This window comes from Corapipo altera, unplaced genomic scaffold, assembly GCF_003945725.1.
Source record: "Corapipo altera isolate COAL_440 unplaced genomic scaffold, ASM394572v1 61411, whole genome shotgun sequence".
NCBI classification, from domain to species: domain Eukaryota; kingdom Metazoa; phylum Chordata; class Aves; order Passeriformes; family Pipridae; genus Corapipo; species Corapipo altera.
In genome coordinates this window covers 9,413,513-9,440,643 of record NW_020884875.1, presented here as the reverse complement: position 1 = coordinate 9,440,643, position 27,131 = coordinate 9,413,513, and the positions used below count along the sequence as shown (strand labels likewise).

Sequence of the window (27,131 nt, the reverse complement as noted above, 5' to 3'; positions counted from 1 at the left end):
TCATTAACCCACTGAAGATCAATTATCTCCTACATGTGTGCACTAAAAGTGTATGGTTTCAGGGGAGTCCTCCAATCTTAGGATCTAGCTTTATACTTAGGGTAAACAAACATCTATTGTTATGGGATGTCTTTTGCCCACAGGTTTATTGAAGCAGCTTAACTGGCTTTATTTGGTTACTATCAGAACAAGTAGAGACATTGCACAGTTATCTACAGGAAACTGCAGGAGGCACCTGTTAGCAGTACCATCAGAAGTGAAAACAGGCCAAGCCATTGCATTGTACTTTCCACACTTGCTACAGTATGGGGAAGACTGTATATTTTTCCATGTTTGTTTACGAACATATAACATCTTTAAGAATTAAAATCATGCACAGTGGTATTGCTTTGTCTCCTAGGAGACTGGGCAAATCTATTTAAAGGCAAAACCCTAAACATAAGGAAGAAACTGCCAAAGACTAACCACAGGTAGGAAGAAAGTTCCTACTCAAAAAAATTAAGGCAGACAGAAAACGTAGCCTTAGATAGGTAAGGCATCTAGGAGGTGGATTACCAAACTCAAATCTAAACAGAAAGGATTAACAGACTAACCATCTGTTAAATCTCTCATGAAAGCACTTTACCTCAGCAATAACCAGTGAGGACAGTGGGATTAATGACTAATGAAAAACACCACACCCCGTCAGAAATTTCAACTGATATGATTTTGTGTCTACAGTATAACTGAAGCTGTAATGGCAGCTCTTGCAGACACACTCAAGTTTATGCAGAAAAAACTGTCCATGAATCAACTGCTGCCTGAAACTCAGCACTTATTATGCCAGGCCCAATCACAAACTTCAGGTGGCTAAATGGGGCAACACCATCAATACCCAAGCCAGCAAGGCTTCTACCAGCTTTTAACAAAACCTGAGGCTTACCTAGCTCCTGTACAACTGCCAGTGTACGGGCCATCAAGCCCAGGGATCAGTCTAGTGTTGATCTGAAGTCATTTCCTCCAAACGCATACAATGTGAACATTGTCCTCAACAACATTTCATACCACAGATCCATTCCCTTTGCTTTGTGGTACTTTGTTACGTAGGCAAGGTTCTTTGTGTTTCCTCATTTGTTTTGTAGGAACTAGATTTCTGCAAAAAGCCTATCTTCATATAAGGCTCATCAGACAACTGCAGGATCCTTTTTCCAGAAGCTATACACACGAAGTTTTAGTGTCAAAATTACTTTCTGCAACACAATCTACTAAAGCTCCCAAAAGGAAAGAATTAAAGGAAAAGCATTAATAACAAATAGATCACTAGCATGGAAATATTTTTTTTATAATAGCAGTAGGGTTTTTTTCTTCTAAAGAAATTCAAAAAGCATGGAAGATTTCACTAAGTGCAACTAGACATGGGCGAGATACTAACACACCCTTACCTTGAAAAACACTCCCAACTTGTCCTGGATTAAAGCCCAGGTCCTCCAAGATGTTTAGTTTGCTCATTCCAATTCTGTCTTTGTTTTCCACTGACTGATTTATGAGTTAATATATCTACATTTTTCATCTGCAGTTTCTGCCATTTTCTCAATTTAATTACCACATCAAAAAACCACACTACTTATGAGAGTCTTACTGTGAAAGCACACCTGGAATGAAAGTGCTTTAGCTCCTACTGCTATAAAACCTGTCTCTACCTACTTGTAAGTCACCATGGCATGTATAAGTGCGAGGCTATTCCTCTGTTGTGCACAAGGTATATGATGCCACAGTTTCTGGCACAGCTGCTCTCTTGGACAGCATGCAGGTGAGGTAATGCAGGGCTTGCACCTCCCTGCTGTTTGAGTGGCTAACCAACACACCAAAGTTCAGATGTATTTTTCCTCACCCTCAAATAAGCTTACACATAAAGCACTTGACAGTGTGGCTTTAAGTCTTTGACTATTTTTAAAATATTTCTTCCTTCAATTTGTGTCCGACGGTCCTGTTAACACAAGGCTAATAGTAACAGAAGCATACAGATTATTGAACACTATGGAGAACTTTTTCCTCTAGTGCATCTCATTATACCTTCCTTAACCTAACCTCTCTCTTCCTCCTCCTCCTCTCACATCTTTACCCTACTTTAACTGTAGGACTACTGCTGTTTGAATGTAAGTTTCAGTTGCTTCAATTTTCAGTCAGTAGTTATTACCTCTGATGAGAGCTTAAAACTATGCATGCTGAGTTTGGGTGGAAGCAAACCAGGGGAGACCACAAAAATAGTTGCCAGGAGGGAAGGTAATACTCAGCATAGTGATAGTACTGTACACCACTACGGATATTAGAGGAGCTGTTGACTCCCTTGAAGGCCTGGAGGGCCTGCAGAGACCTTGACAAATTAGAGGGCTGGGCAATCACCAACCCTATGAAGTTCAACAAGTGAAAAATGCCAAATTCTTCATCCGGGATGGGGCAACACTGGATGTTCGTACAGACTGCAGAGTGAGATGCTGGAAAGCAGTGCCATAGAAAGGGACCTGGGAGTCTTGGCTGAGGGCAAGTTGAATATGAGTCAGCAGTGCCCTGGCAGCCAGGAGGGCCAATCGTGTCCTGGGAGGCATCAGGCAAAGCATTGCCAGCCGGTCAAGGGAGGGGATTGTCCCGCTCTGCTCTGCATTGGTGTGGCCTCACCTCAAATATTGTGTGCAGTTCTGGGTGCCACAACACAAGAAAGATATTAAGCCATCAGAAAGTGTCCAAACGAGGGCAATGAAGATAGTGAAGGGCCTTGAGGGGAAGCTGTATGAGGAGCAGCTGAGGTCACTTGGTGTGTTCAGCCTGGAGAAGAGGAGACTGAGGGGAGACCTCACTGTAATCTACAACTTCCTCATGAAGAGGAGGAGGCTCTTCTCTGTGGTGACCAGTGACAGAAGGGAATGGCCTTATGTTGTGTCAAGGAAGGTTTAGGTTGGATATTACTAGAAGGTTCTTCACCCAGAGAGTAGCAGGGCACTGGAACAGGCTCCCCAGAGAGCTGGTCACAGCACCAAGCCTGACAGAGTTGGAGAAGCATTTGGATAATACTCTGAGGCACACAGTGTGACTCTTGGGAATGGTCCTGTGCAGGGCAAGGAGTTGGATCCTTGTGGGTCCCTTCCAACCCAGCATATTCTGTGATTCTGTGATATTCTTTAATTCATATCTTCTTTCATAGAACCATAGAATCACTAAAGTTGGAAAAGACCTTTAAGATCATCAAAGCCAACCATTAACCCAGCCTGTCAACTGCACCACTAAACTACATCCCTAAGTACTACATCTCCACATCTTCTAAACAGCTCCATGCAACTACCTTAACACATAGTCATTGTGAGTGTACGTACATCCTCTCAGTATAATTCAGCAACCCTGAGCCCACACCATAATTCCAATACACAGTCTGTGGTTCAGTAAACTCAAGAACTCAATGAAACTCAAGAAAGTCAATGACTGTCCGTGCTCCTCAATTGTGAATAAGTCATATGCCCAAGGTTAGTTCCTTGCTGCTTCAGCTAATCAGACTGTAACTTAGAACCACATTTTCTAAATGTATGTACAGCCAATTCATTATGCAGTATTCTGCTTGTTGCAGAGCTGCTCCAAGGAAATCAATTACATCTTTAACTCTGGAATGTGTTTTCCACTAGGGTAATGTATTAACGTCACGAGTATATGAACAAATGGTAAGAGGAAGGAACCTCTGATAAAACACATGCAGAAGCTTTACATTACCCATCTACTCATCAAAATTATAGAGATCCAATTGAGCTACAGGATTTCTCTGTGACCTTTTGTAAACAACCTATTCTGTTAGCTAGTCCAGAACAAAATATATCAGATTTGCCCTGCCGTTCCCTGTCATGTACTAGGCACAAAACCTGAAACACAGCATGAAAGTCATCCGAGGCATTTTTGTTATATGGCCTGAATAACAGCTTTACAATGACTGAGCCATAACTACAGCATCATTACGTTCTAGTAAAAGTTTCCTGAGGTAACAATGAAAATCCAATTAGCAGTTTAGTGCAGTAGTTTATCTGCTCCATTCACCCCCAGCTCTCTTCCTCAGGATTGCAAGGCTATTAAAAAAATGGGATCATTAACAGTCCAGGTGCAATTAATTATACAGAGCCACTACCATGGCAGCATGGCCTCACAAAGGAAGCTTGTCACTCAGTATACAAGCACCATCCTCTGAAATAAAAAACATATAAATAAATATAAAAAGAATATATTGAGATATACACAGTTGTTACAATAAAACACTGTAAACTGTATCTAATACAAAAGTTTCTATGCCAGGCAACAATGAATTCATCTTTCCTCGCTATACAAGTTGTCATCCTGTAATCAGTTATTTTCATATACACTTAGTAATTTTGGAAGACCTTTTTTGTAGCTTGCATGTCGTTGGGGTTTTTTTGCTTTTCCTGAAACTCACTTCCAGAGCTGTTTGATCAGAAAAGAAAAAAGAAATTTCTCTTTTTCTAGTTCAAGACTGTACATGTTATTGGTTAAGAAAAAAGTCTTGCATTCATTCCTGGTTCCCAACTGAAATTTTAAGTACTCAGTAAAGGAACCTATGGCAAGGGTAACCAGGGTGTTTATATAGCTGAACACTTGAGCTTTAACCCTTGATATACTTGCAGTTCACTTCTGAACAACACCAATTCATCGGCTTAGTTACGTTTGTAAAGGAAGGCAAGGTATTCATCCCAGTGCCCCTGGTTGAAGCTGGACCATCTTTCAGCTGGAAAGTTTGATGAGAGCATGCCTTTTAGACAAGAAAGTGTTAAGTAAAACTACTTGGCTCCATAAACCAAAAGCTAAAACAGGTTCCTGTCTAGATTTCAAAGCAGAGCTCATTTGCCACCACTCTCCCGTGTCTCCTTTTCACCTACCTTGCCCCCAAATACCTGCATCTTTTTTTTCTTCTTCTCTACTACAACAAAAAGAGCCATCAGCACTTTATGACTTTAAGCACCAGTCTCTCATAAGTCATGTATCTTAAAACCCAATACCACCCAACTATTAAAACATTTCAAAAAGAATTTTAAACTCCACAGCTGAAAGAGAAGAACTGATAAAACATAAATTTAAAAGTTGAAGCAATAAATAATAAAAATGGGATGTACAGGATGTGTGTCTTAGACTGCAGAGTATTTCAAGCTCACATCACTGTTCTTAAAGGGGTTTAGCAATGGCACAGTACTGCTGGTGATACCATCACACTGAGAAGCTCTCAACACAAGCTAGAATGCTGCTGTGCTCAGTACCATACCAATAAAAAACAAACAAACAAACAAAAATCAACCAGAAACAAACAAAAAAATTACTCTACATCCTTTCCTCTTTCACTTATTAAGCTGTTAAAAAGACTAGTATTTCTTTTAAGACAAAGCCCGAGCAAGTTAGTTTCCAACCCAGCAGCAGAACAGAACAGAAAGACCCTGCATTACTAAAGTTCCTAATAACCAGCATCTGATTTGTCATAATGGACATAAGAGAAAAACTCCAGCCTGGTGTCAGAGCAATTTTGCTTGAGAAAGCTGTAGCAGAAAACTTTAAGGACTCAGTTCACATTAGTCATCTTTTCAGAGTCATCATGCCGTTTTTCATAAGTCCCCCAATTCTGCATTTCAGAATTTTGCCTCTAAAATTAGGGTAAGTATATTTTTCTCATGCCTTGTACAGAGGAGAATTGCTGGTTAATGTTAGCCAGCTCCACGTAACACAAACAGATCAGAATCAGTACTTCATAAGTATTAATGCTTCAGTATTGCAATCTTTGAGCACAGTTGTGCTTTTGGAATGGGGGGACAGAGTGCATAATTTACAACAAAACCAAGAGGAAATTACCCCATTAAATTAATTTGCAGTAAAAGGCTACGTAGCTGCTCAGCTCACTAGCTCAAGGATCTTCTCATTTGCACTGTGCTTAACCGTGCTCATATTTTATGCCTCAAGACTTAGGACTCTCTAATCCCTCTGTGTAAACTCAACTTTACATGAGCTGTTACTGCTAGCAAAGCAGCCCACCACACAGAGCTTCCCCGTAGTACAAGAGTTACCACCACATTTTTATGTTAATGACATTCTGTTCAAAGCAGCTTACATCTAACCAGAACACTGTCAAAGACAGCAGACTACACTGGACTTAGGCTGTACTCCTTCAACAGAGCTGCGGCTTTTCAGAAGAGATGTTACAGCTGAATATTACCCTCAGCACTGTGTCCTCCAGTCTGAAAAATCTAAAGAGTGCAAAAGGCCCCCTCAACTGTTTTTGCAAACCTGTTCAGATTTTGAAGACTGTAGTTATCAGGTCCTCACCCACCTCTTTCCAGAAGTATTTTCAGTATCTAAATAGCTCTGGCACATAAAACAACATATGCAACTCAATGCATGATTCTGCTTCTTCAGTTCTCACTTATTCCAGTTGAGAAGGAAGATAGATGGTCTAGTTATAGGCCTATTTATACCCACCAAATTCTTGAAAAGAAGATCCACAGAGCTGAAAACATTACTATTTTACAGACAGTCTCAAACCTCAGGCAACAGCACATGGCCATATTAGATTAAGCCCTCAATCACATATCTCTCCTCATCCCAGAGTATTTCTGACATAATAAGGGTATATAACAGCATGCATCTTTAAAGGCTTATTCTGCACAGAGAAGGTTTAAGGTACTAGACAAACATACATTTTTTCATACCAGAAGTAAATCAATAAAGTGTTTTACATGACTCTTGAGGCAGCCTACTCACTTAAATTGTCAAGTATTTCACTTTATAGGTATCTTATCACAAACATATCTAAAAAACCAAAAACAATGCTGTTAGTCTGGCTGACATGACACAACAACAGTTTTGCAGCTGCTCCAGGCTAGATAAGTGTTTTATTTAATCCCACTGCAATAATTTTAACCCTGAGAAGAACAGATTTTTTTTATGGCATCACTACTCCTTAGTATGATCTAAGGATCACACTCTAGCAATCAGGCTATTCATCTTTAGGTAGCTCTATCATTCAGGTATGCTACAACAGCAAAGGATCCATCACTGTCAGAGACAAGGAAGTCTGAAACAATTACAAGAAAAAACTACGGTATCTCCCACACGGTTCAAGCATATTCCATGGTTACTTCTGCAGCAGGACAAGCAGGAAGGGAAAGAGGTAACAAAAACATTACTACTAGGTTACAGTTAGGTCACAGTGACATTTTCACAGAACTACCACCATCTCTATTACACAGAGTTGCACATGTAAACGCTGCCATCACTTCACACACTCTCTGTTTACTTTATCCCCCAGTATTTTGATTTCCACCCCTCTCCCAAACTACACTACAGTTTTGCTGGTGTGAAGATCTGGCAGACAATCTGTAGCTCTCTAGTGGACATACGTTAAAGGACAACTGTGTGAAAGATAAGCTTCTACAGCAATACACGTGCGCTTCACGGCGACGCAGGCCCGGGCCAGCCCCGGGCGCGTGCGTGGTGGCGCGGCCTGGCCTCAGGCATGGAAAGGAGTGAGAGAGTGGGAGCTTCACCTGTGCGGACAGTGCCATCGTGGGAGGTGAGACGGGGAGCCCCAGAGCACACAGAAGAGAAGGACAACTCTAAACCCGGGCAGATGGAGCTCCTCAGCCCTGTAAGGCCATCCATCTAAGAGAAGGTCACTCTAAACAAACCTACGTCCTGAGGACCTCACTGCCACTGTCCAAGCTCGCTCATCCCCGGCAGATGAACCTTAGGATTAAAGGGTGGGCTCAGTTCAGCGCACACTGTGTCTCACCTAAAAAATCCATTGCACAGGCTCGAAGGCCTTACCCGCATTTGCAAAGCCCTGTATCACCAGTGCGCTTGTAGTAAATGTGGGTAGAGACCTTTCCCAAATCTTTGTTTGCGAAGACTGGCCATGATGATGACAGCAATACATTCTTTACCACCCTCTTCACATTGCTATGAATACTTTAATAACAAAATCTTAGCTTCCCAGTAATTAATTCTCACCATACAGTCCTCCTGAAACTGCAACAGATTGCAACATAAACAGCAAGGCAGATTCAGGAGAAGAGTTAGATGCAACAGAAAAAGCTTCTATATTTCTTGCTCTGTGCATTGAGGTATCTTTTTTAATAAATGACACACACCATCTAGACAGTAGGAGAAAATGTACAGTAATCAACTTTAAAGGTCAATGGACATTTTTCATGAGAAATCTTGTCTTACATTGCTCATCATCTTAACTCTTATAAACTCGAACAGTTATTTCAGGGCCAAACATTTAATTTACAGATCAAGAAATGAAATTATTTCCTTTTTTTTGTGGGTAGTTTGAGGGTTTTTTTTTAAGCATCTAAAATACTGAAGACAATTCATTATGGTAATTCAGAAGACATCGGAATGTTCAGAAGCTATTGGATCCATTTCAGATCAAGACAGCTGTAATATATGGCAAAGTATTATTCTCTCTGAAAGAATTCTGATCTTTCCTGACTTTGGTAAGCAATCTGTAGTTACTGTGACAAGGTTTGTAGAAAGGTGAGCTCTTTCAGTAGATCACCTGGGTCAGACAGAAAAGACAGACAACTCCAAGACACACAATTTAACCTTCAGATCCTTGAGATTACTGATGTAGGCAAAGAATCCATAGGTTGCCTTCATCCTCTTTTTAAGAAACAAGGTTAAATCATGTGAGCTCTCACCCACCCTGTAAAATACTAAGACTTGGAAGCCACCAACAAAAAAAGCATATCCCATGCTGGACTGCAAGACTCTGAAACATTTTGATTGAGAGAAACTAACGCAGCCAATGATATCTGGCACCATTTGCCTCAGTAAATTTAATAAAACATGTTTCCTGTTCATAGTCACTTTTTTGCCAAAAGAAAAACTAGTGTAGAGAAGATAGAAACACAGCAGAAAGCAACATGAGAAAAATCGTGGGGTTTTTTGCACTTATCCTGGTCCATTTTAACTACCCACAGAGAGCAGAAGCAGAGAGATTACAACAGAAAACATGCTATTGCCCAGTCTCAACTCCTCCCTTGACAGCCAAACATTCTTTTCAACAAAGAGAGTTCTGAAGAGAATACAGAATAATTAAAAAAACTAAACAACCATACTGCATCAGGAACATGCTGACCCATTGTCTACAAAGTATTTGCCTTGAGTGCCCTTCACCATGCAATTCCATCCTGCCTGCTCTGTCAGCTGTTAGCCACTCGCCTCAGAAGAGCATAGGCAAATAATGTCCTTGAATTGATTTGTGTTTCACGTTTGCTATCCACAGCACTTCCGCACACAGATGTTCCAGCAGCAAAGCACTTCTCAAATGAAATTAATGTTAAAGCCACATTTAATTCTCATGTGTCTAATATCTCAGAGTAAGACATCAAAAACACTTCAGCAACTGATAGTCATAATCCTGTAAACTATCATTTGTTCTTGCTTACACGAGATGAGAGATTTCTTTTCTTCAAGTATTTTTTAGCATTTTGTCAAGGTGAATATGCAACAGTAGAATGAAGTAATAACAACAGGGAATAAAAAAAAGTTATGTACTTTCTCTTCCCACCCCTCCCTTCCCTGTTTGCCTCCAGGAATTAACTCTTTCAGACACACCCATTAGAGGAGTTAACATGCTTTCAGTTCTACAGTTTAATTTCTGAATATAAAAGAAACTGACGTACCCTAGATAACAGAATTAAGTTTCCTTCACTGAACTGCAGAGATGAACTGTTCTTTTTGGTAGAGATGTTCACATCATTCTTCAGAAAAAGACATAAAACTCATATGGACCACAAACTGTAAATTAGCAGGCTGGGCTACTTAAAAAACAACTCTCCTTGAGAGATCTCTGAAATAATCTTTCTGTCCTAGCAGAAGTGGCAAGGCCTAAATCTGAGTATGGCATCCTGTTTTTTCAAATCATGCTTCCAGACAGATGTGAGCAGCTGGAAAATGTCCACAGGACAGCAGTGAGAATGATCAAACGTCTGAAAACACGTTCTATAGGGAAAGATGAAAGCCACTGGGTTTGTTTAGTCTAAAGAAGTCCAAGAGGAGACAAAGTCCAAGTTGTCAAGTATGTCATATACAATGTCACAGAAGAAGACATAGTTGTACTGAAATAGCACACAAAATAGCAATGTGTATGGGAAAATATGAATGTTTTCTAACTACCCATTAGTTTGAAAATATTTTATATGTCATGGCTTGAAGAATACTGACAGCTAAAGTAGCAATAGAAGTAGCAGGACAATCTGTTTCACTGCTGTCTGAAGGATACCAAACAGTTGTGACAACAGATTTAATTCTGCTATGTTGGCAACAGAAAAAGGACAGGGCAAGAGGAGAAATGAAACCTGCCAGTACAAAATCAAGAACCAGGGATCCATAAAATTAAAGAACTCAGTAACAGAACACTGCAGAGTACATCAATATTTTCACTATTTGACAGTAACTAAATAGGATATCAATGTGAAATCTTCAAGCACTTCTCTCAGTTTTATACTTTCAGCAGGTGGAACACAAAGCAAGACCAAAATCATCTGTACGTATATCTTGGACCTTAGTCTTGCTTTTTTCCACTACCCTTAACAGTTTCAATGTGAATAGATGCTCTCGGTTTTAAATTAATATGTTTTCATTTATTTCTGCACTCTAACGCACTGTCATGCCCTTGCACAAAAAAATTATTATACCAATGGATTTGTCTGGCGGTTCTGCAGGTAGGCAGAAATTCAGCTGCAAGTGCTGGCTACACCAAAATGGAAGGACAGGCAAAACAAAAGCACAAAAATCACAGACAAAAAAAAGTCTGGTTTCAGATAATGAACGAATCTAGCAGAGGAGAAAAAAGGGAGCAAACAAGGTTGCATACTCTAAGCAAATTTTCCCACTACATTAACATGAGCTTATGCTGCTATCTTCTAGCATTACTAAATGCAGATGAGGTATCAGACTGCCCATACAGAATTTCCTAATTCCACTGAATTCAATTTTGAGTTATTTTTGGTCTTGCTTTCCCTATACTGTCAACTCAAAAAATGCCTTTAAATCATCTCCAAAGCATACACAGAAATAACCAGTCTTTACCAGAAGTCCACAGGTCTGCCAATGGCTCTGAGTTCAGCTAACTGAACACAACACTTTGTATATTTCTACACGGTATTTTGCAGGCATACCAACTGAGCACCAAACCATCTAGACACCACACAGTTGTGGTAAGTACAGCCCCAAGCCCACACAGACCAGACCTGCTGAGAAGTAGGAAAAAATAATTATCTACCAGTGCACTCCATGCTAACAGCAGCTACAGAGCTCCTACTCAGTTTAGTGATTAAAGCAAGTTAACTATACACATAAAAATTGTGTGGATATATGCACATTCATTCTACTTCTATCATAAATGCACCTTGTTGTAAATACATTCGGCTCTTTGTGGGCTCATGCAGTTGAAAGAACCAAGGAACCTGAGCTAAGTTTCAGTATTTTAGAAAAAAAAAAAAGAGGGGGGAGTACAGAAAGTTATACTTAGTTTCAAGTCACTATGCTGTCTTACAGTTTTATCAATTTAACAGAGGAGGCGTCGGGGAACTAGGGGAAAACAGGAGCTCATTAGCTCATTAGACAGCCATTACTGCAGAGACAAACATTCCTGACAACCACAGCTTAACTAGTTGAGAATAACTTCAACCAGTTTAACAGATATTCCTTTAGAAATGCAAGGTTTCCGAAAAAAGCATTTGCACATCCAGCAGCATAAAGGCACAGAATAAACACCACCTAAGAGTAAATTAAAAAGTTGACCACAACAAAAGGCACAAGAAAGACACACAAGAGATGATGAAGAGAAGTAAAACAGCAGTCAGACAGAACAATACACTTGGTCGGGGGTCACGGCACGAAATAGCTTTAAGGAGTGTGAATCATGCAACAATAAATAAATAACAAAAAAAAAGTCTCAGACACAAAAGGGTCACTTTACTGTAACACAGTGGGCAGGTTGTTTTGTTTTAAGAGTGCAGTCAGAAGGTATTGCAGCGATCAGGAGGGGAGGGAGGGAACGACACGCGTATCCGCGTATCACGCTACAGATCAATCACCCACTGAGCTCCTCCATAACCCACAGCCTGTCATTAGCTCTCAGAAGAGGATTATTGTAGTTTAGGGGCTTGCCCATCACTTCAGACATCGAAGAGTTTGCTTTAGAGAAACGCTATCCAAAGGTGACACGCTACAGGGAAAAAAAAAAAAAAAAAAAAAAAGCCAAGCTTTCCTGAAACAAAAAAATCCTCTCTCTATACAAAAACCTGCAACTCTCTATATCGGCAGCCAGAAGGGGCGAGAGGCGGGGAGCAGACACAGGAAGGCTTCGGGTTTAGCAGGGGAGACTGACGCGAAGCGGCTGCCCCCAGGTGGGCCCGCAGTGCTCCCCACCGCGGGCCGGCCGCGCTGGGTGGGGGCTCCCGGCGCGCCCCCGGTGCCTCGGGGCGGAAAAGCAGCAGCCACCGCCCCGGCCCCGCGCACCTCCTCATCCCGCTCCTCCAGCGAGGCGCCGTCCTCCGCTCGCCCGCCGGGGCTCGCCCGCTCTGCTGCAGCCGTCGCCCCGCCGGGGGCCGTCACCGCCCCGCCGCCGGACTCCCCCTCCTCGGAGAGAGTTTCAGAGCCAGAGGAGGAGTCGGAGCAAGAAGAGCCGACGTGGCCGGCGCCTCGCGCCCGCTCCGAAGCCGCCGAAACTTTCTCCGCCATGGCCGCAGGCTCCGAGTGGTGCCGCCCGCACGTCCCGCCGGCGGCAGCACGTCCCCCGCCCCACGGAGCGTAGCGCGGCAGCGGCGCTCCCGGGCCGGGCCGGGCCGGGCCAGGCTCCGCGCTCCGGGTGGCGGGCGGTGCCTGCGGACGGGCGGGGCGGGTCGGGCTGGGCCGGGCGGAGCCAGCGCCGCGGAGGGCGGGCCCGGCGCGGCGGAGCCGTGGGAGGGAGGCAGGTAACCGTGATGGTCCTTCGCGGAGCGGAGTTTGAGGGATGGGGCTCACCGCCCGCTGCCCCTCGCTGCGAAAGGAGGCGGGAGGGAGGGAGGGAGGGATGAAGAAGAGACGTCCTGCGGCCGGCAGTCCCTGACCCCGGCAGCCCACGGAGCGGGGGTGGCAGCGCGATCTGCCAGAGCCCCCAGCCGGCGAGGAGCGCTCGGCGGTGCCGCAGCGAGCCGTGCTCCAGTCCCAAGCGATGTCACGGGGTTGAGTAGGGGCAGGTATTTCACATCACATCAGGGTTTTCTACGCCCCTCACTTCCTTTAAAACGGAGCTACTAGCACTTTATCGCAGCAGTTTTGCCGGCTTGCTACCGTTTGCGAAAGGCTACAGATGCCTAGTTATGATCTTGCAGCAAAGTCCCTGTGGGTATTTGACTTTGAAACGGGCATCGGCATTGGGATTTGTGACCAAGCTTTCAGAGTCATTGAAACCAAAGCACATCACAGAAGTTAGCATCCGAAAGCTTTTGTAAATCCTCCTATACAACTCCTTCGTCTTTAAATGGCTTTTAAACCTAGTTATTCTACCAATTTTTACTATATTCTTTGAAGATATTATTTTCGAAATATCCTCTCATTTCTTCTGTCCTAAGGACATAGGTTCTCATCTAATGTACTAGTATTATATATAAATATATACCATATTTGTTTATGCCTGGACCCCGGGTTAATCCAGTTGTGGAATCAAAACAGACTAAGAACTTTTGTAATGAATGAAGTCCCACAACATCATTACAGAGTAGCTATCTTCTCTATTTCACAGAAAAAGAAATGTGAGCACAGATCAGTTATTGATGTGCTCTAATTAACACAGTACATAGTTAATGAAAATAGGAACCAGAATGCAAGTCTCCACTTTTTCAGATTTCTAATTTGACCAATTTATCCAGTATTCCCATATGGTAAATGAAAAAAATAAACCATCATTATTATTATTATTATTATTATTATTATTATTATTATTATTATTACAACTATATAGATTGTCAGATTAACAATGGAAGGAAAACAATAATATAAAATTCTCCAAATCTCATTCCTTCTCTGCTTTGAGTGAGTTATTAATGCTGGATATTAGACTGTAACAATGCTGATAGCTCTTTGTGATTTCTCGTCAGTACTTAGATCAGACCTTAAAAGTTAGTTTATTGTGGAAGAAGATCATAATAGTCACTAGCGACAGAATTTGACCCAGAAATTTACCTATACTAACAATTAGTGATAAGGATACATTAGATATACACAGAAAGACAAAAACTCATTTTGGCTAAATGAATTAGACACATACACTACTGCAAACCTAATTCTAATAATTTTAACTAACCAGTGAATAGAGTTACTCCTTAGTTCTCCAGGTTCTGCACATGAGCTGTTATATCCCCAAAATCCAGACTTATTATTAATTCTTGACTCCTTGGATTTTAAAACCAAACCTCTTCAGTCAGATTCTGTCTCTGGTTTAATGTCATTGTCTTAGCAGAATAACTGACTTAATTTCCTACCTATTCTTCGCAATGTATAAGAAAATTGCCAGGCAGTGAAAAGCAACACTGCAGGTCTGTCACTTCTTTTTCTTGCTGCCAGAGATGAGACTGGGAAAAACAGAGCTTAGCCAAAGCACTTCTATACTTCAGTTATTATCAGCTGCCAGAACAGCCTCTAATCTGGGGGCAGCAAGGAACGCATTAGAATAATCACTGAACTGCTCTAATATATACCATAAATTGAAATCTAAGAAGGCATTCAAAATGTATTATACCACCCCAGAGTTACAGAAGACAAGTGACAGAATTGTTCAGACTATGCCAGATCATGTGCTCTGCTAACATTGTCTTACACAAACGGAAGAGTGGTGCTATGCTGCATATAGTTGCTAAAAGGGAGCTGAAGCTAAAAGCAGCAAAGATAGAAGTTTACATCACTTTCCATCCTGGGAAAAGCACTGTTCCTAGCACTGCACCATGACAAATCAGTGATGTACTTTGTGGCAAAACACTGGCATGACCTGAGAGGCTCATTTTGAAAACATTTGTTGAGAAGATGTCCCTATTTAATAAGCTTTGAGCACCTCCTGTCATGCATCGGATTCATTTGGTGGAGAGTACGAAGAGAAGGGTGTAGCTCAGAGTGGTCCAGCATCAGGTATAACAGGAGGCAGGCACAGATTTGGAATCATTCACCCATTCACAGTTTTTTCCACCTGTACGTTTACAAGCAGCCATCCCATGATCTTCTCAATATTCCCATTCTGCCCTCCCCCAGTACGTGCAGCAGTCACCCACTCTGTGTGTTTGCAGCTGTTCACTATGTGCACTAGTCACTGCTCTCATGCCAGTTAACTGAAAACAAAATACACAAAGAGAAATAAAATGTATCTCAAAACTCCCCGATTATATACATGAGTGTTAATGCTTGGGAAATTCTTACGCTCTGGTCTTGAAGGACTGGAAGAGTGACAGGTTAACGGATTTATTGACAAATTGGGCACAAGGTCACCAGGTATACAGGAAACACTGGAAAAAGTCATGAAGAGGTATAGAAAAAAATTGTCAGCAAATCACAGTTTTACATGAAACAGCACGAAAAGACAAATAAGAAGATAATTATTGGCTTTGAAATTGGCCCTTCAAGATAAAGATGAGGATCTTTACCAAAAAGGGATAGTGAGATATGCTTAACCCCTTCCTGAGATGGCATTGGGGTAATTTGTTGGCAGTCTGACATGACATAACTGTGTCTCAAGCCTGATCGATGGTAATTTCAACTTGTCTCTTCAGAGAACGTGCATTCTGGTTCCCTTCTGCTACGGGTCCCGGCATTTCCGTGTTTGATCTAATATGCATTATGTAAAAATCAAATCTTCTGTGATTAACAAGAACCCTTACAGCATGTATTTCAACACATAGATGTGGGTTTGCAACATCTCATAGGAAGGAAGCCTCGAGACATGAAACTAAACCTGCTGCATAACAAGAATCAGTAACAATATTAACTGGTTGATCTGAAAACAGTTCAAAGGCAATGTGAATAGCTGTGAGTTCTAGGACTTGTACAGAACTATGGCTTATGGTCTGTACTTTCTGTTCCCACTGTCCAGGTTTTACCCACGTCACTGCAACCTTTTTGGACTATCCTGATGCATCAGTAAAGACCGTTGAGGCCTTTTACTGGCTGCTGTTGGCATCTGCTTGTGGCTTTTAAGGATAAGTAACCCATTTCTGCCCAAAGCCTGTGTTTAGGGTAGTGAATGGAAATGTCACCGTCATAGTTTGCTAAGGCAACCTGGAATCCAACGTCTTCGGCCAGCAGCCAGTCAAGGCTGTCCTTCATTGCTGGGATGATCACAGGATCCTCCTGTCCATCCAGCTCCTGTAGACATACTCTGACTTTAACAACAAGTTTGACAAACATTTCATTAGTTGTCCACACAGTTTTAGGAGACGAGTGAGGAAGAAACAGCCACTCCAGGATCCTCAATGGATCTGGTTCAATCTGGTCCCATTGAAACCAAACCGCAAATGGCTGGAACCTGCTAGGAACAGATCTGAGGTTCAGGATTTTTCCTTCTGCCTTGTGTGCTCTCGATTGCCTTAGAACATGTCTTTAATGCCTGCTTTGCCTCTGTGGTCAGAGACCAACTAGATGTCAAGTGTGGATTGCCTTTCAGCAGTTCAAACAGGGGGTGCAGCTCCTCTGTGGTCAAGCCTAAGATAAACCTTAAGCAGTTGATGACTCCTAAAAGTTTCTGCAATTCGTTTAAGGTTAAAGTGTCTTCTACCATAATTTGAAGTGGCGAGATCTCCTCCTGCGTGATCCTCCATCCAAGGTAGGTCCAGGGCTGAGATTGTTGGATCTTTTCTGGAGCAACCTGCAGCCCTACTTCTTGGACAGCATTAGTTAGAGCAGTGATAACAGTTTGTAACTCAGTTTCCTTGGCCGTGGCGAACAAGTTGTCATCCATGTAGCGGTAGATGATTGCTGAGGGGTAAAGCCTTCTGATAGGGTGGATAGCCTTTGCCACAACAGTCTGACATATCGTCGGGCTGTTTCTCATCCCCTGAGGCAAAACAACCCAGTTGTACCTCTGCATGGGCTGTGCGTGGTTTAGAGCAGGGATGGAGAAAGCAAATCATGGCACATCATTGGGATGTAGAAAAATGGTGAAGAAACAGTCTTTTAAATCAATTACCACTAATGGCCATCTTGCTGGAAGCATAGCAGGTGAAGGAAGCCCTGGTTGTAATGCCCCCATAGGTTCTGTCACTGAGTTGACTGCTCTTAGGTCATGCAGCATGCTCCACTTGCCACTTTTCTTGGGTGTGCAGAACACCGGAGTGTTCCACGGAGTGGTGGTTGGCACTATATGTCCTGCATCAAGTTGTTCTTGAACTAAATCTCTTAAGTGAGCAAGCTGTTCCTCTTTCATGGGCCATTGATTGACCCATATAGGGTCATTGGTTTTCCATGTCAGCTTAATCTGTCCATGGAAAGGCTGATCAATGACCCTCACTGAAAATTCTTCTCATTTCCAGTTGCAATTTGCATGACTGCCAAACTGTCCCAGTACATCTCATCCCCATAAGGTGCATGGAATAGGAGCAACAAAAGGAACTACCTTGGCAACTTGTCCCTCTGGCCTCAATGCTGTGCCTTTGTGTGTCCCCAATCCCCAGACAGTCGAAGTAGGGTAAACAGTAGGACATTTAGCTGGCCAGTCAGTGTTTTTAATGATTGTAACATCTGCTCCTGTGTCCACCAGGCCTTTGAATCTGCATCTGTCTATCTGGCATGTCATCATTGGCTGGGCCGCAGAAATGGTCCTTGCCCAGAATATTTGTGGCTCGCCTGTGCTCCCGAAAGTCCCCGAGCCCCTTTCTCCCTTGCTAGCCAGTGACATGCTATAAAAGGAGATTAGGTGGGCAAACCGTTGTCCCTCAGGTATGTAACAGGGAGGCACTGGAGTCCATGCATTATTTGTATCTCACTGTGAGAGTCGGAGTCAATCACCTCTGGGTAAGACAAACAAACCCGTCCTGGTGGTTGATGACTGTCCGATTAGAAGGGCATGGACTCCTGAGCTTAAAGGTCCCCAGATCCCTGTAGGTATTAACACTATGGCAGTAGATGTTATAGTTACTAGCTCTCTGGAGGCCAGGTCCAACCCAGCACTGCCCGAGGTGGCAGTGAGCAGATCGCTAATCTGTTTTCTTGGGACATATTTATTTGTTGAACCGAGGCACGTGCTCTTGCACCCCGTCTCCAGTTTCCTTGATGGGAAGGGTTTTTAGGCCCCCGCTTCCATGGTTACATTTTTGGCATAATACCAAGGGGGGTTTCTTGGGGCAATCCTTATAAAAATGATCAGCAGCACCACATGGGTAGCAGCTACCTCTCCCTCTTGCCCCATCCTGCAATCTTAGCTGGGCACTTAAGGCTGTTGCTAGAGAAGCAATATGATGTTCAACTGATCTGACACCCTGACATGCTTGAACCATCTTGGTGATGATGCAGCTTTCCCTTTTAGGGATAACCTGCAGAGCTCATTTGCAGTCCAGGTTCAAGTTCTCATATGCCAGCTGCCTAAAAAGCACCTCTCTAGCCTCTTCATGCTCTATTTGCCTGTCTAAAGCCACCTGCAGCCAATCAAGGAACTGGGAAAAAGATTCAGTTGATCCCTGCAGGACCTTTGTGAAGGACAGGTTACTGTCTCTGTCCGTGCTAGGGAGTTTTCTTATCGCCCTCAAAGCCAGTTTTGCTATTACTTCATGTATCTCCCAGGAGTAGCTTGCTTGTGAATTTGCTGGCGCATACTCCCCCTTTCCTGCCAAATGATTGCAAGTCATGCCTGCTTGTGAACCACCTGGGTCACTTGCATACACAGCGCGATTCTCCCGATAGTCTGTTAACCAGACACTGTACTGAGTGGTAGTTAAAACCATTTTCAACAGTGTCTCCCAATCATATGGGGTGAATACATAGGTGGTACTCAGTGTCTCCAGATATGAAAACATGTGAGATGAGGAAATATGTCATTAACGATCTGCCTCAGTTCCTTTATCACCTAATAGGGCAAGCTTTGGAACTGAGGCTTTTGGATGGTATATAACTGGGCATGCTTTAATAACCTACCAGTCTCCTGTCCGCATTGCCTCCTCGCAGCATCTTTCCCACTGGTTAACCAACACCCCCGCACCTGCACTCTTGCCCTGTTCAGAGGAACCACCTCCGGTTCCTCCTCATCATCTTCCGATGCCTCACTATCCACAGTTCCAACATACTCGGCTCCCTGAGGTGGCATGGCAGAAGATGGCTGCCACGGCAGGGAAGCACCTCTCCCCTTGTGCACGCGGCCGGGACAAGATGGCTGCAGGGCCGGAAGAGACAGCTCAAGTTCTGGTCCATTTTGCGCACAAGATGACTGCGCCCAGGTCACATTTCTCTGAGCACGTGGCTGCAAGTAATCAGCAACATGAGGGGGTAAGTTTGCTGGGTGCCCCCCCCTTCCACTGCGGCGGGAACCTACAATTCACCCCTGTATGGTGAATTCACGAACTAAAATTCCCGTCCTATCTCCGCAGCTCGCGCACACACAAAAACCAGGACCTTTGCCGTAACTTGCATCGCATTCTCCCCGTTCCTGTGTCCTAGTTAGAACAACTGGGACCAGTTCATCACTGGATGGGTGTAACCCAAAACTGTGTATTCCACAGCCTTCCATGCCATTTCCCAGAAACTGTTATCAATGAACCATTTACACCATCTGCACATAGAGCCTGACTCCTCAGGCTATAAACTAGGTGTTAAGAGGCCTGCGAGACAGGATGTTACTTTTGTCCTCACACCCATTAAGGAACCCCCCACCCTGGGGGAGGTACTGAGCATCCCTGCCTGAACTGGAGGATATATAATCTTGGAATCTTGGGACTTTTTTAACCACTCGTGGGATCCAGAGGAAGACTGCAGATCACCGCTCTCAACCAAACTGCAGACCAGCACTCTCAACCAGACTGCAGACCACCACTCTCGACTGGACTGCAACCACCACTTTTCAACCAGACTGTAACAGGTTTTCCCCTCTCCTTTTACTTTGGACTCGGGGCCCAAAGAACACCACTCTGTTCATGCCCCAGGGTACTGGGTTATACATTTGGGTTTTGTGGGTTAAAGCCAATTTTTTGTCTATATAATCACACTTATTGTATTATTTTATTAAATTGTTATTCTGATTTATAATCTCTCTTTTGAGTTGAGTTCATTTCCCCAGATCCTACCAGCGCAAATCCCAACCCGAGTCCATTGTTATATCCACCTAGGTCGCGCACAGTCCCCCTCCCCTCGTGTCTGTTCCCAAATTGTGGGGAATGGCTGCACTTAGCAGCCTGGCTGGGGGGTGCAAGGAGATGTGTGTTAGTGTCTCTTGGGGGTTCTGCCTTCTTTGAACGATCCGCAAAGCGTCTATAACTTGTGTACAGGCAGGAAGGCAGTTAGAGGCTTCTATATCGCCTGATCTGGCTCTGTCTCTCATGGATCTGCCGATTCTTTGCCAAGTGATTATATGTAAAACTTCTACAAGTGGCAGTCCTGGTGCAATGATTTTTATCCATTGCAAGAGATCTGTTATTTCCGCGTGTGTGATCTTGATAGGATATTGTCTTAGCAAGAGACACGTGGCTTCTGTATCCCTTTCTATGTCCCAGGAAACCAAATTCCCCATGCTTTTACCTTTTTTCTTGCCGCTTTCACCTCACGTGTGTTTTCTCGTTGCCTGCTGTTTTTTCGCTGATTTTTTTCAGCGCTTTTCGTCTCCGCCGCCTTTCGGCTTTTTGCTGCCTCTGCTTTCGCCAGTTCCATTTCACACTGTTTTCTGCTTGCGTTCTCTGCTGCTTCTCTCAACTTTTCTTCTCCTGGCACATGCACCTTTAATTTTTTTCGAGCTCTGTTCAGTTTTGCATCCTCCAGCTGTGTTCTGCACTGAAGTCTCGATGCTTTTAAAGACATCTGGCTTTTTTCTTGGTATGTGTTCCTGAGCTCTGGAACAAACTAGTATGAACACATCTGCGATTTTCCTTGCTGCAAGGCTGTGTATCTATCCCTGTTACAGAGAAAAGGCCTCACGTTTAGGGTGCCATGTATGGCTTTATTAATATAATAAAATAAAGCATGACCTGCCTGCATGGATTTCCAACAACCAAATCCATTTATTAGAAGAGAACAGCACCTTTTATACCTTCAGACAACACGTGATTTACCTAGTCAACCACCATGGGACTTACGCTCCCCATGTGTGTCAGAGTATACTTTGGAAACTACCAATCCCAGGATGCATCAGCCAGCATCCCTGAAGCACATTTCCAACAGTAAGAAATCAAAGGAGCAGATACATCGTAAAAATGACAGGCAGAAAAAGTGAACATTGCAGCAGTGTATTGAATAAAACAGAGAAGTCAGAGAGAAAAACTATGAAGCTCATGACAAAATGAAAAAAGGTGGGACAATGGTTGCAGCAGGGCGGACATCTGTCCCATGTTACAGCTTTAATGGGTCAAATGCAAAAAGTAGAGCTTTATAGTAGCTACTGCTTCAGTTTCATGGCATCAATTGTCTTCACTGCCTTTTTGAACTAGGCAGTGTTCCATCAAATTCTTTTTATACTGCTTAGAATATTCTTCTTCCCATTTGATTCTGAATATTTAGGCAGAAGTCCACCTCTGCAAGAAGGAGTTTTCAAAATACCGTGACAGTGGGGTTAGCACCTTAGAAGATCCGTAGGCAAGACTGACCTGGCAAATACAAGGCTCTCCAAATAAGACACTTACAGCAACAAATAAGACTACGAGCAACAACAGTGCTGTGCTTCCCTTTCTGCATAGTAAATGTGCATTAAACCTGACCTGAAAGAACCACTTCTTTGTATTAAAAAGTCTCCATGCGTACTCAGTTCTTGCCCTTCCTCTTGAGACTGCCAACAGCATTGCCAATTAGTGCCAATCCCGAATGCAAATTGTAATATGAATAGGCCTTTCAATATTTAATTCTAGACTTTTGCAGTGGTGGTGTATAATTGTTTTATTATCATTACTGTAAGAGAAGGTTCATTCACTCATATTTCTGGCACACCTCTGAAAAATATCAAACCTGTCTACCTGAAGTACTAGCAGAAAATGTGCAAACAGGAACTTGTTCTTTTGAGTGCTCCTTCCAGGTCTAGCAGTACACTCTGGAATCAGAGTTCTTTTTCTTGGGAATCCTGATTTATTGAGAATACATATTACAGGGCCATGAAGACAACACTCATTTTTTTTATGTGACGTACTTTGTCGCTACATATTCACTCTCAAGCAGTATCCAAGATCAGGAGTTCAAAAACTTTCACTTGGTGGGGGTACAACTCACTAGTGTTAATGACAGGAATACTCACTAATACCAGCTGCAGTGGTAGGCTGGAAGTGTGTAAAAATGTACACAATGACAATTCTCATCTCTGGGCTGGGGCAGGCACCACCAAACATACAGCATGGTTTGGAGATCCTTTCTTCTTATCTTTAAAAGTCTCCTTAGGATAATTCAGAGTAAGCAAACCCTCTTCATATCTTCCTAAGAGAATCAATTTTTAGACTCATGCTTTCACCATTAAAAGCTTTTTTGACAATGAATGTGAAGCACAATTTACTTTTCATAGCACTTGCAGAGCATGAAGCAAGGGCATTTGAACATACTGATTAGATTCAGGTTGTCTCAAAAGGCATTAATAAGCTAGTCATGTTACATTGTAAATCCTAGCAACAATAGGTATATGCATGAACAGAAATATCCCATGCAAATCTGTGGAACATGTAATAAACCTGAGAAAAATAAAACATCTTCTATTAATTGAATACGTTACCAGATGTAAATTGTGCTTGCCAAAGAAGGTAAAACAACTACTGTAGGCCTCCATCTGCTGCAGGAGCCTTTTTTAAAACCAAGTAATACCACCATCTCGACAGCTAGAGATGATGTGATCAGGACTAAACTGTGTAATTGGTAAAGACGCTTTTCTCTGTTTACTGACACTTGAGGACCTACATGAGCACTGCATGAATCACTGTCAGGAGACCTGCAGAAAATCATGCTTAGAGGAAACCCCTGGCAAATGTTTACACTCTGACATTTACATTTCTGATACCTTCAGGGTAAAAAAAAAAAAGGAATGCTGCCCAACATCCTTCAGGCCTTTATATATCACAGGGCATTGAGAGATTGTCACATCTCTGTCAAGGCATTGCTGTGGGGTTATACCACTGTGACAAAACATCAGAAGCCCATCCTCATTTTAAGTCAGATTCAGGGAGCTTGTGAGTCTGTGTGCTGTAAGGGACAAGTAGAAGTGAAACTATCTTCATCTGACTTCAGACACAGAAATGTACTGTCACCACATTGTGTGGAGTTTTGCAGAAGTCTGCTGACAGATGTGCTTGGGTTCTTGGTGGATAACCCTTGAGCAAGGAGCCTTCCACAATTTCTCCATCACCTTCACAACATCTGTGTATCAGGGATATACAGTGACATGCCAGAAGCAGAGAAGAGCAGTGGAAGCATGGCACGGGCCTGTTACAAACGGGCATACAACAGGAAGGTTACTGATTTTAAGACCTCTTTCCCCAAATTCACATTCTGCTTTCTTCAAGGTCAGTGTTATGATTCTCGTAAAATTATGGAAAAACTGTTTCTTCTCATATTTTAACAAGGTCGTCCCTCTTCCTTAAGAGTAGAAAGATGATAATTTCTCACTTTATCATGGCCGTATCCTAGTGCCCAGTCATGAGTGTTATGAAGACCAGTCTTATGAAGAACAGATAGGCAGGAAGAAATGGTCCAGACTCAGGATGGAAATCAGAGATAATCAAAGCTCCAGCAGTAGATAGACTAGGGAGAAGAGAGGAGCTCTGAGACAGCTATGGGCTGCTACATATAATCTAAACCAGGGCTGTATTTTGAGGTGTATTCTGGTCAATACTTCTAGCACTCCCAAACCATGTTCTAATCTTTAGTGCAACAGGTGTAAACCTAATTCATACCTGCACCCTGAGAAATGCTGCATTTTCCAGACTCCAGGGGGTAGTGGACTTCCCTGGACAAATTTAGATGCCCTCAGCTGTCTAATCAGCATCCTTTCCTCAAGTGTTAAGGCCGTGGTTGACAGTGTTATTATGGACTTCAAAGTTTGTGGAGAGAAATCCTCCTCAGTGAGTGTTAGCCAGAACCTCTTTGGAAAAGCAACATCAAAAGGGAGACCAAATATGAAATCCGGTGACTGCCCTAAATTGTCAAACTCTCCAAAGCTCCATGGCAACAACTGAGGTAAAAACAGGTTTGAGGCAGCCTACGAGTTTTCTGTAAGCTCTGCCTGCCCTCATCCCAGGCCTCACAGTGCCTAAATAGAGCAGGCACAGTGTTTGAGGAAAAGCTGTGATTTTCTCTGAGAAATTATCTATTGTGTGGGAGCACTAAAAACGGGGCTACAGTATGTAAATGGTATTGTTTGTGCAGACATTTTTCTCACAGAAAGAGCAAAAACTAAGTCCCCACTGTACATGTAAATAGGATTAATATTCTGAGTTTTACTCTGTTCTGATCTCTCTCTCATTAAAATTAGAGTAATATCCCAAAATCAAAATGTCATGATTCTTAAGCTAGGAAGACATAACAAGATGGATACAATTTTTAACATATATACCTCATATGTAAAGCAAAATATTTGAAAGCTAATTTTTACTTGCTCTGTCTACCAGAATTAGGAAAAAGTTTTGGGTTTTTTTCCAAAATATGGCTTTACTTTTTTTTTACTTGCAAGATTTAAATAGCAAAAATTAGCCTCTTTTGTGGCCTACCTCCCATTTTTGAAGTAAAATATTATGACATAAGGATTTATTTTTCTTTATTCTATTACTCTTATTTTTTCATTGACTGTATTTGTGTCCTACCATGTATCAAAACTGTGTTCTGTGTTTCCAGGGAGAGACTGAATAGGGAGGAAATTCACAGTTGTAATCATCATCCTCACTACGATATAGGCATTTATGTGAATGGAAGGTCTGCTAAAGGTGACTGATTTTTCTGTTTTCTTTGTCTGTGCTGGAAGCTTGTTCCTGTCAAGAGGTATCTGTGGCCTCCAGATCTTACATATTTTTCTGGGGCTTTACTCATGGCATGAGGTAAGGGGTAGTACAAACTCAGTGGATTCTACATTGAAATTTGGTCTTTTATTTCATTTGTAGCTTTGTAGAATAGTTACATCAATAATACCACTCTGTGACCATTGGTATACTTTGCTAAAAATATTACCTCAAGCATACATTTTTGAACTTTTATTCTATGTTGTATTTGCCTGATTGGCAGTTTCATCCTTGGACAATAAGGTCTAAAAAAAAATACAGCAGTGTTCTGGGAACTGAAGTTGACAAATCCATGTTCTTAGATTCATTTACTGCCGAAATCTAAGTGCTATTTATGCCAATAGCTGCCAGTTTAAAATAAAAACTCCACTGAATAGGGATGTAGGAAACTCTCAACTTATCCAAACTTTGCATGCTTAAAATTCAAACATTTCATTCTTAGGTTCCAGATTAAAAGTGGTGGTCAACACTTAAAAAAGTAAATACCCAAAGTCAGATTCCTAAACGTGTATAACGGATCCTTAAAAGCCACTTAAAAATCTGAAACCAGGTTAATTTTATGTAGGAAGCTAATTTGAGGCATTTAGCTGTGAAAATAATAGACATTGTTGCTCAGCTGGACTTGGCTTCCTATCCAGCGAGACTGTTCTAGGTTCTGTAAACCCACACAAATTGTCGTATGTACTAAGGAAACAAGTTTTTCTATCAGGCAAAAATGACTAAGACCTTCGAAATTTGAAAAAATATAATTATGATGATAGCAGTAATAGTAATAAATATATTTTGATAATGATAAAATCTTTTTAAGCCAAGATTTTTATGTATGAATGCAGTTTCTACAGCTGATTTAACAATTCAGAGTTTTGATGTCAACAACACAGATCAAATTTGTACCTTCTCAATGTTATTCTCTCTTTTCAAAGAAACTCTCTCTAAATATTGGGGTTTGTGCTCTAAATTATTTCTGCATATGTGACATTTCATCTTTCTAATCTGTTTATGGCAACAAGGTAATAAACATTTCTCCAGTGAAGCTTTTCCCTGTTGTCACTAATGAGTATTATAGGGAAAGCACTGATTCATAGGCTTCAGAGATATGATAAAAATATAAGGATTGAAAAATCTAATCACACAAATTAACAGAAAAGCTGCCTGTTGGAATCACTGTCCCAGCCTAAGCTTTGCCAACACAAACAATGTTTCAAAATGTATCAAAATTAGAGACATGTATTGAAAGAGTGATCCACCTTTAGTAGCGGTGTTGCCCAATCCTTTCATCATCATAAGACAATGTCCTAGGCTGCTTATAATTTTGCAAAATCACACTCATTCAAACTGAAGTTTTCTATTATGCAAATTTAGCTTAGGTTGTGATCAACTATATGTGTTTTTTTGTTGTCAAGGTTGTGGCACTGCTACTACTGCACATGAATCCAAGCAAGGGCAGCCTGGAGGCTGTAGGGCTTGGTGTGGGCCACAGAGGTGGCAATTGAGGAGGGAGAGGTCAGGGGCTGAGTCCAGCAGGGTAGAGCACAGGAAAGCACCCCAAACTTCAGCAATACCCACATTGAGGTTTCCCTGGTAACCTCAGCCTGCCCAGTCAGCATGTCCCTGCTTTGAATCGATGTTTTGAGGATGTGGTAAACATTCCACCCTGACCGGCCTGAGGAGGGAAGGAGCGGTGGTGTAGGTGTCTCTTTGATTTGTAGGAGAAGCTGGAAAGTGGTTCCTAGGTAAGGGGGCTGTGAAACACTACAATGGAGAGCATGCAGGAGTGGGGGCTAATCCAGACCACAGGCACAGTGGCACAGGCAAAACAGAGAAGCGAAACAGAGCAGCAAAACAGAGCAGTGTCCCCGCCCTGCAGCAGCTAAAATACAAACACGTTCTGCTTTGTGTCCCTTTACTGCTTTGTGTAACTTAATAATTAAGATC

At 42.4% G+C, this 27,131-nt stretch overlaps 1 protein-coding gene and 1 long non-coding RNA gene across 2 annotated transcripts in view; one reads left to right on the top strand and one right to left on the bottom strand.

Moving 5' to 3' along the window:
* MAST4 (microtubule associated serine/threonine kinase family member 4) overlaps positions 1 to 12,762 on the bottom strand; it is a 300,551-nt gene extending 287,789 nt beyond the window's left edge. The window contains exon 1 of the mRNA XM_027634973.1: positions 12,541 to 12,762. Within this exon, the coding sequence (XP_027490774.1) occupies positions 12,541 to 12,762 (222 nt within the window). The remainder of the gene's footprint in view (positions 1 to 12,540) is intronic.
* A 5,041-nt stretch (positions 12,763 to 17,803) lies between these two features.
* LOC113943359 lies at positions 17,804 to 25,232 on the top strand. Its single transcript, XR_003526296.1, has 3 exons — positions 17,804 to 17,979; positions 19,309 to 19,518; positions 25,036 to 25,232. It is a non-coding gene; the product is annotated as an uncharacterized LOC113943359 (long non-coding RNA).
* Positions 25,233 to 27,131: the final 1,899 nt, after the last annotated feature.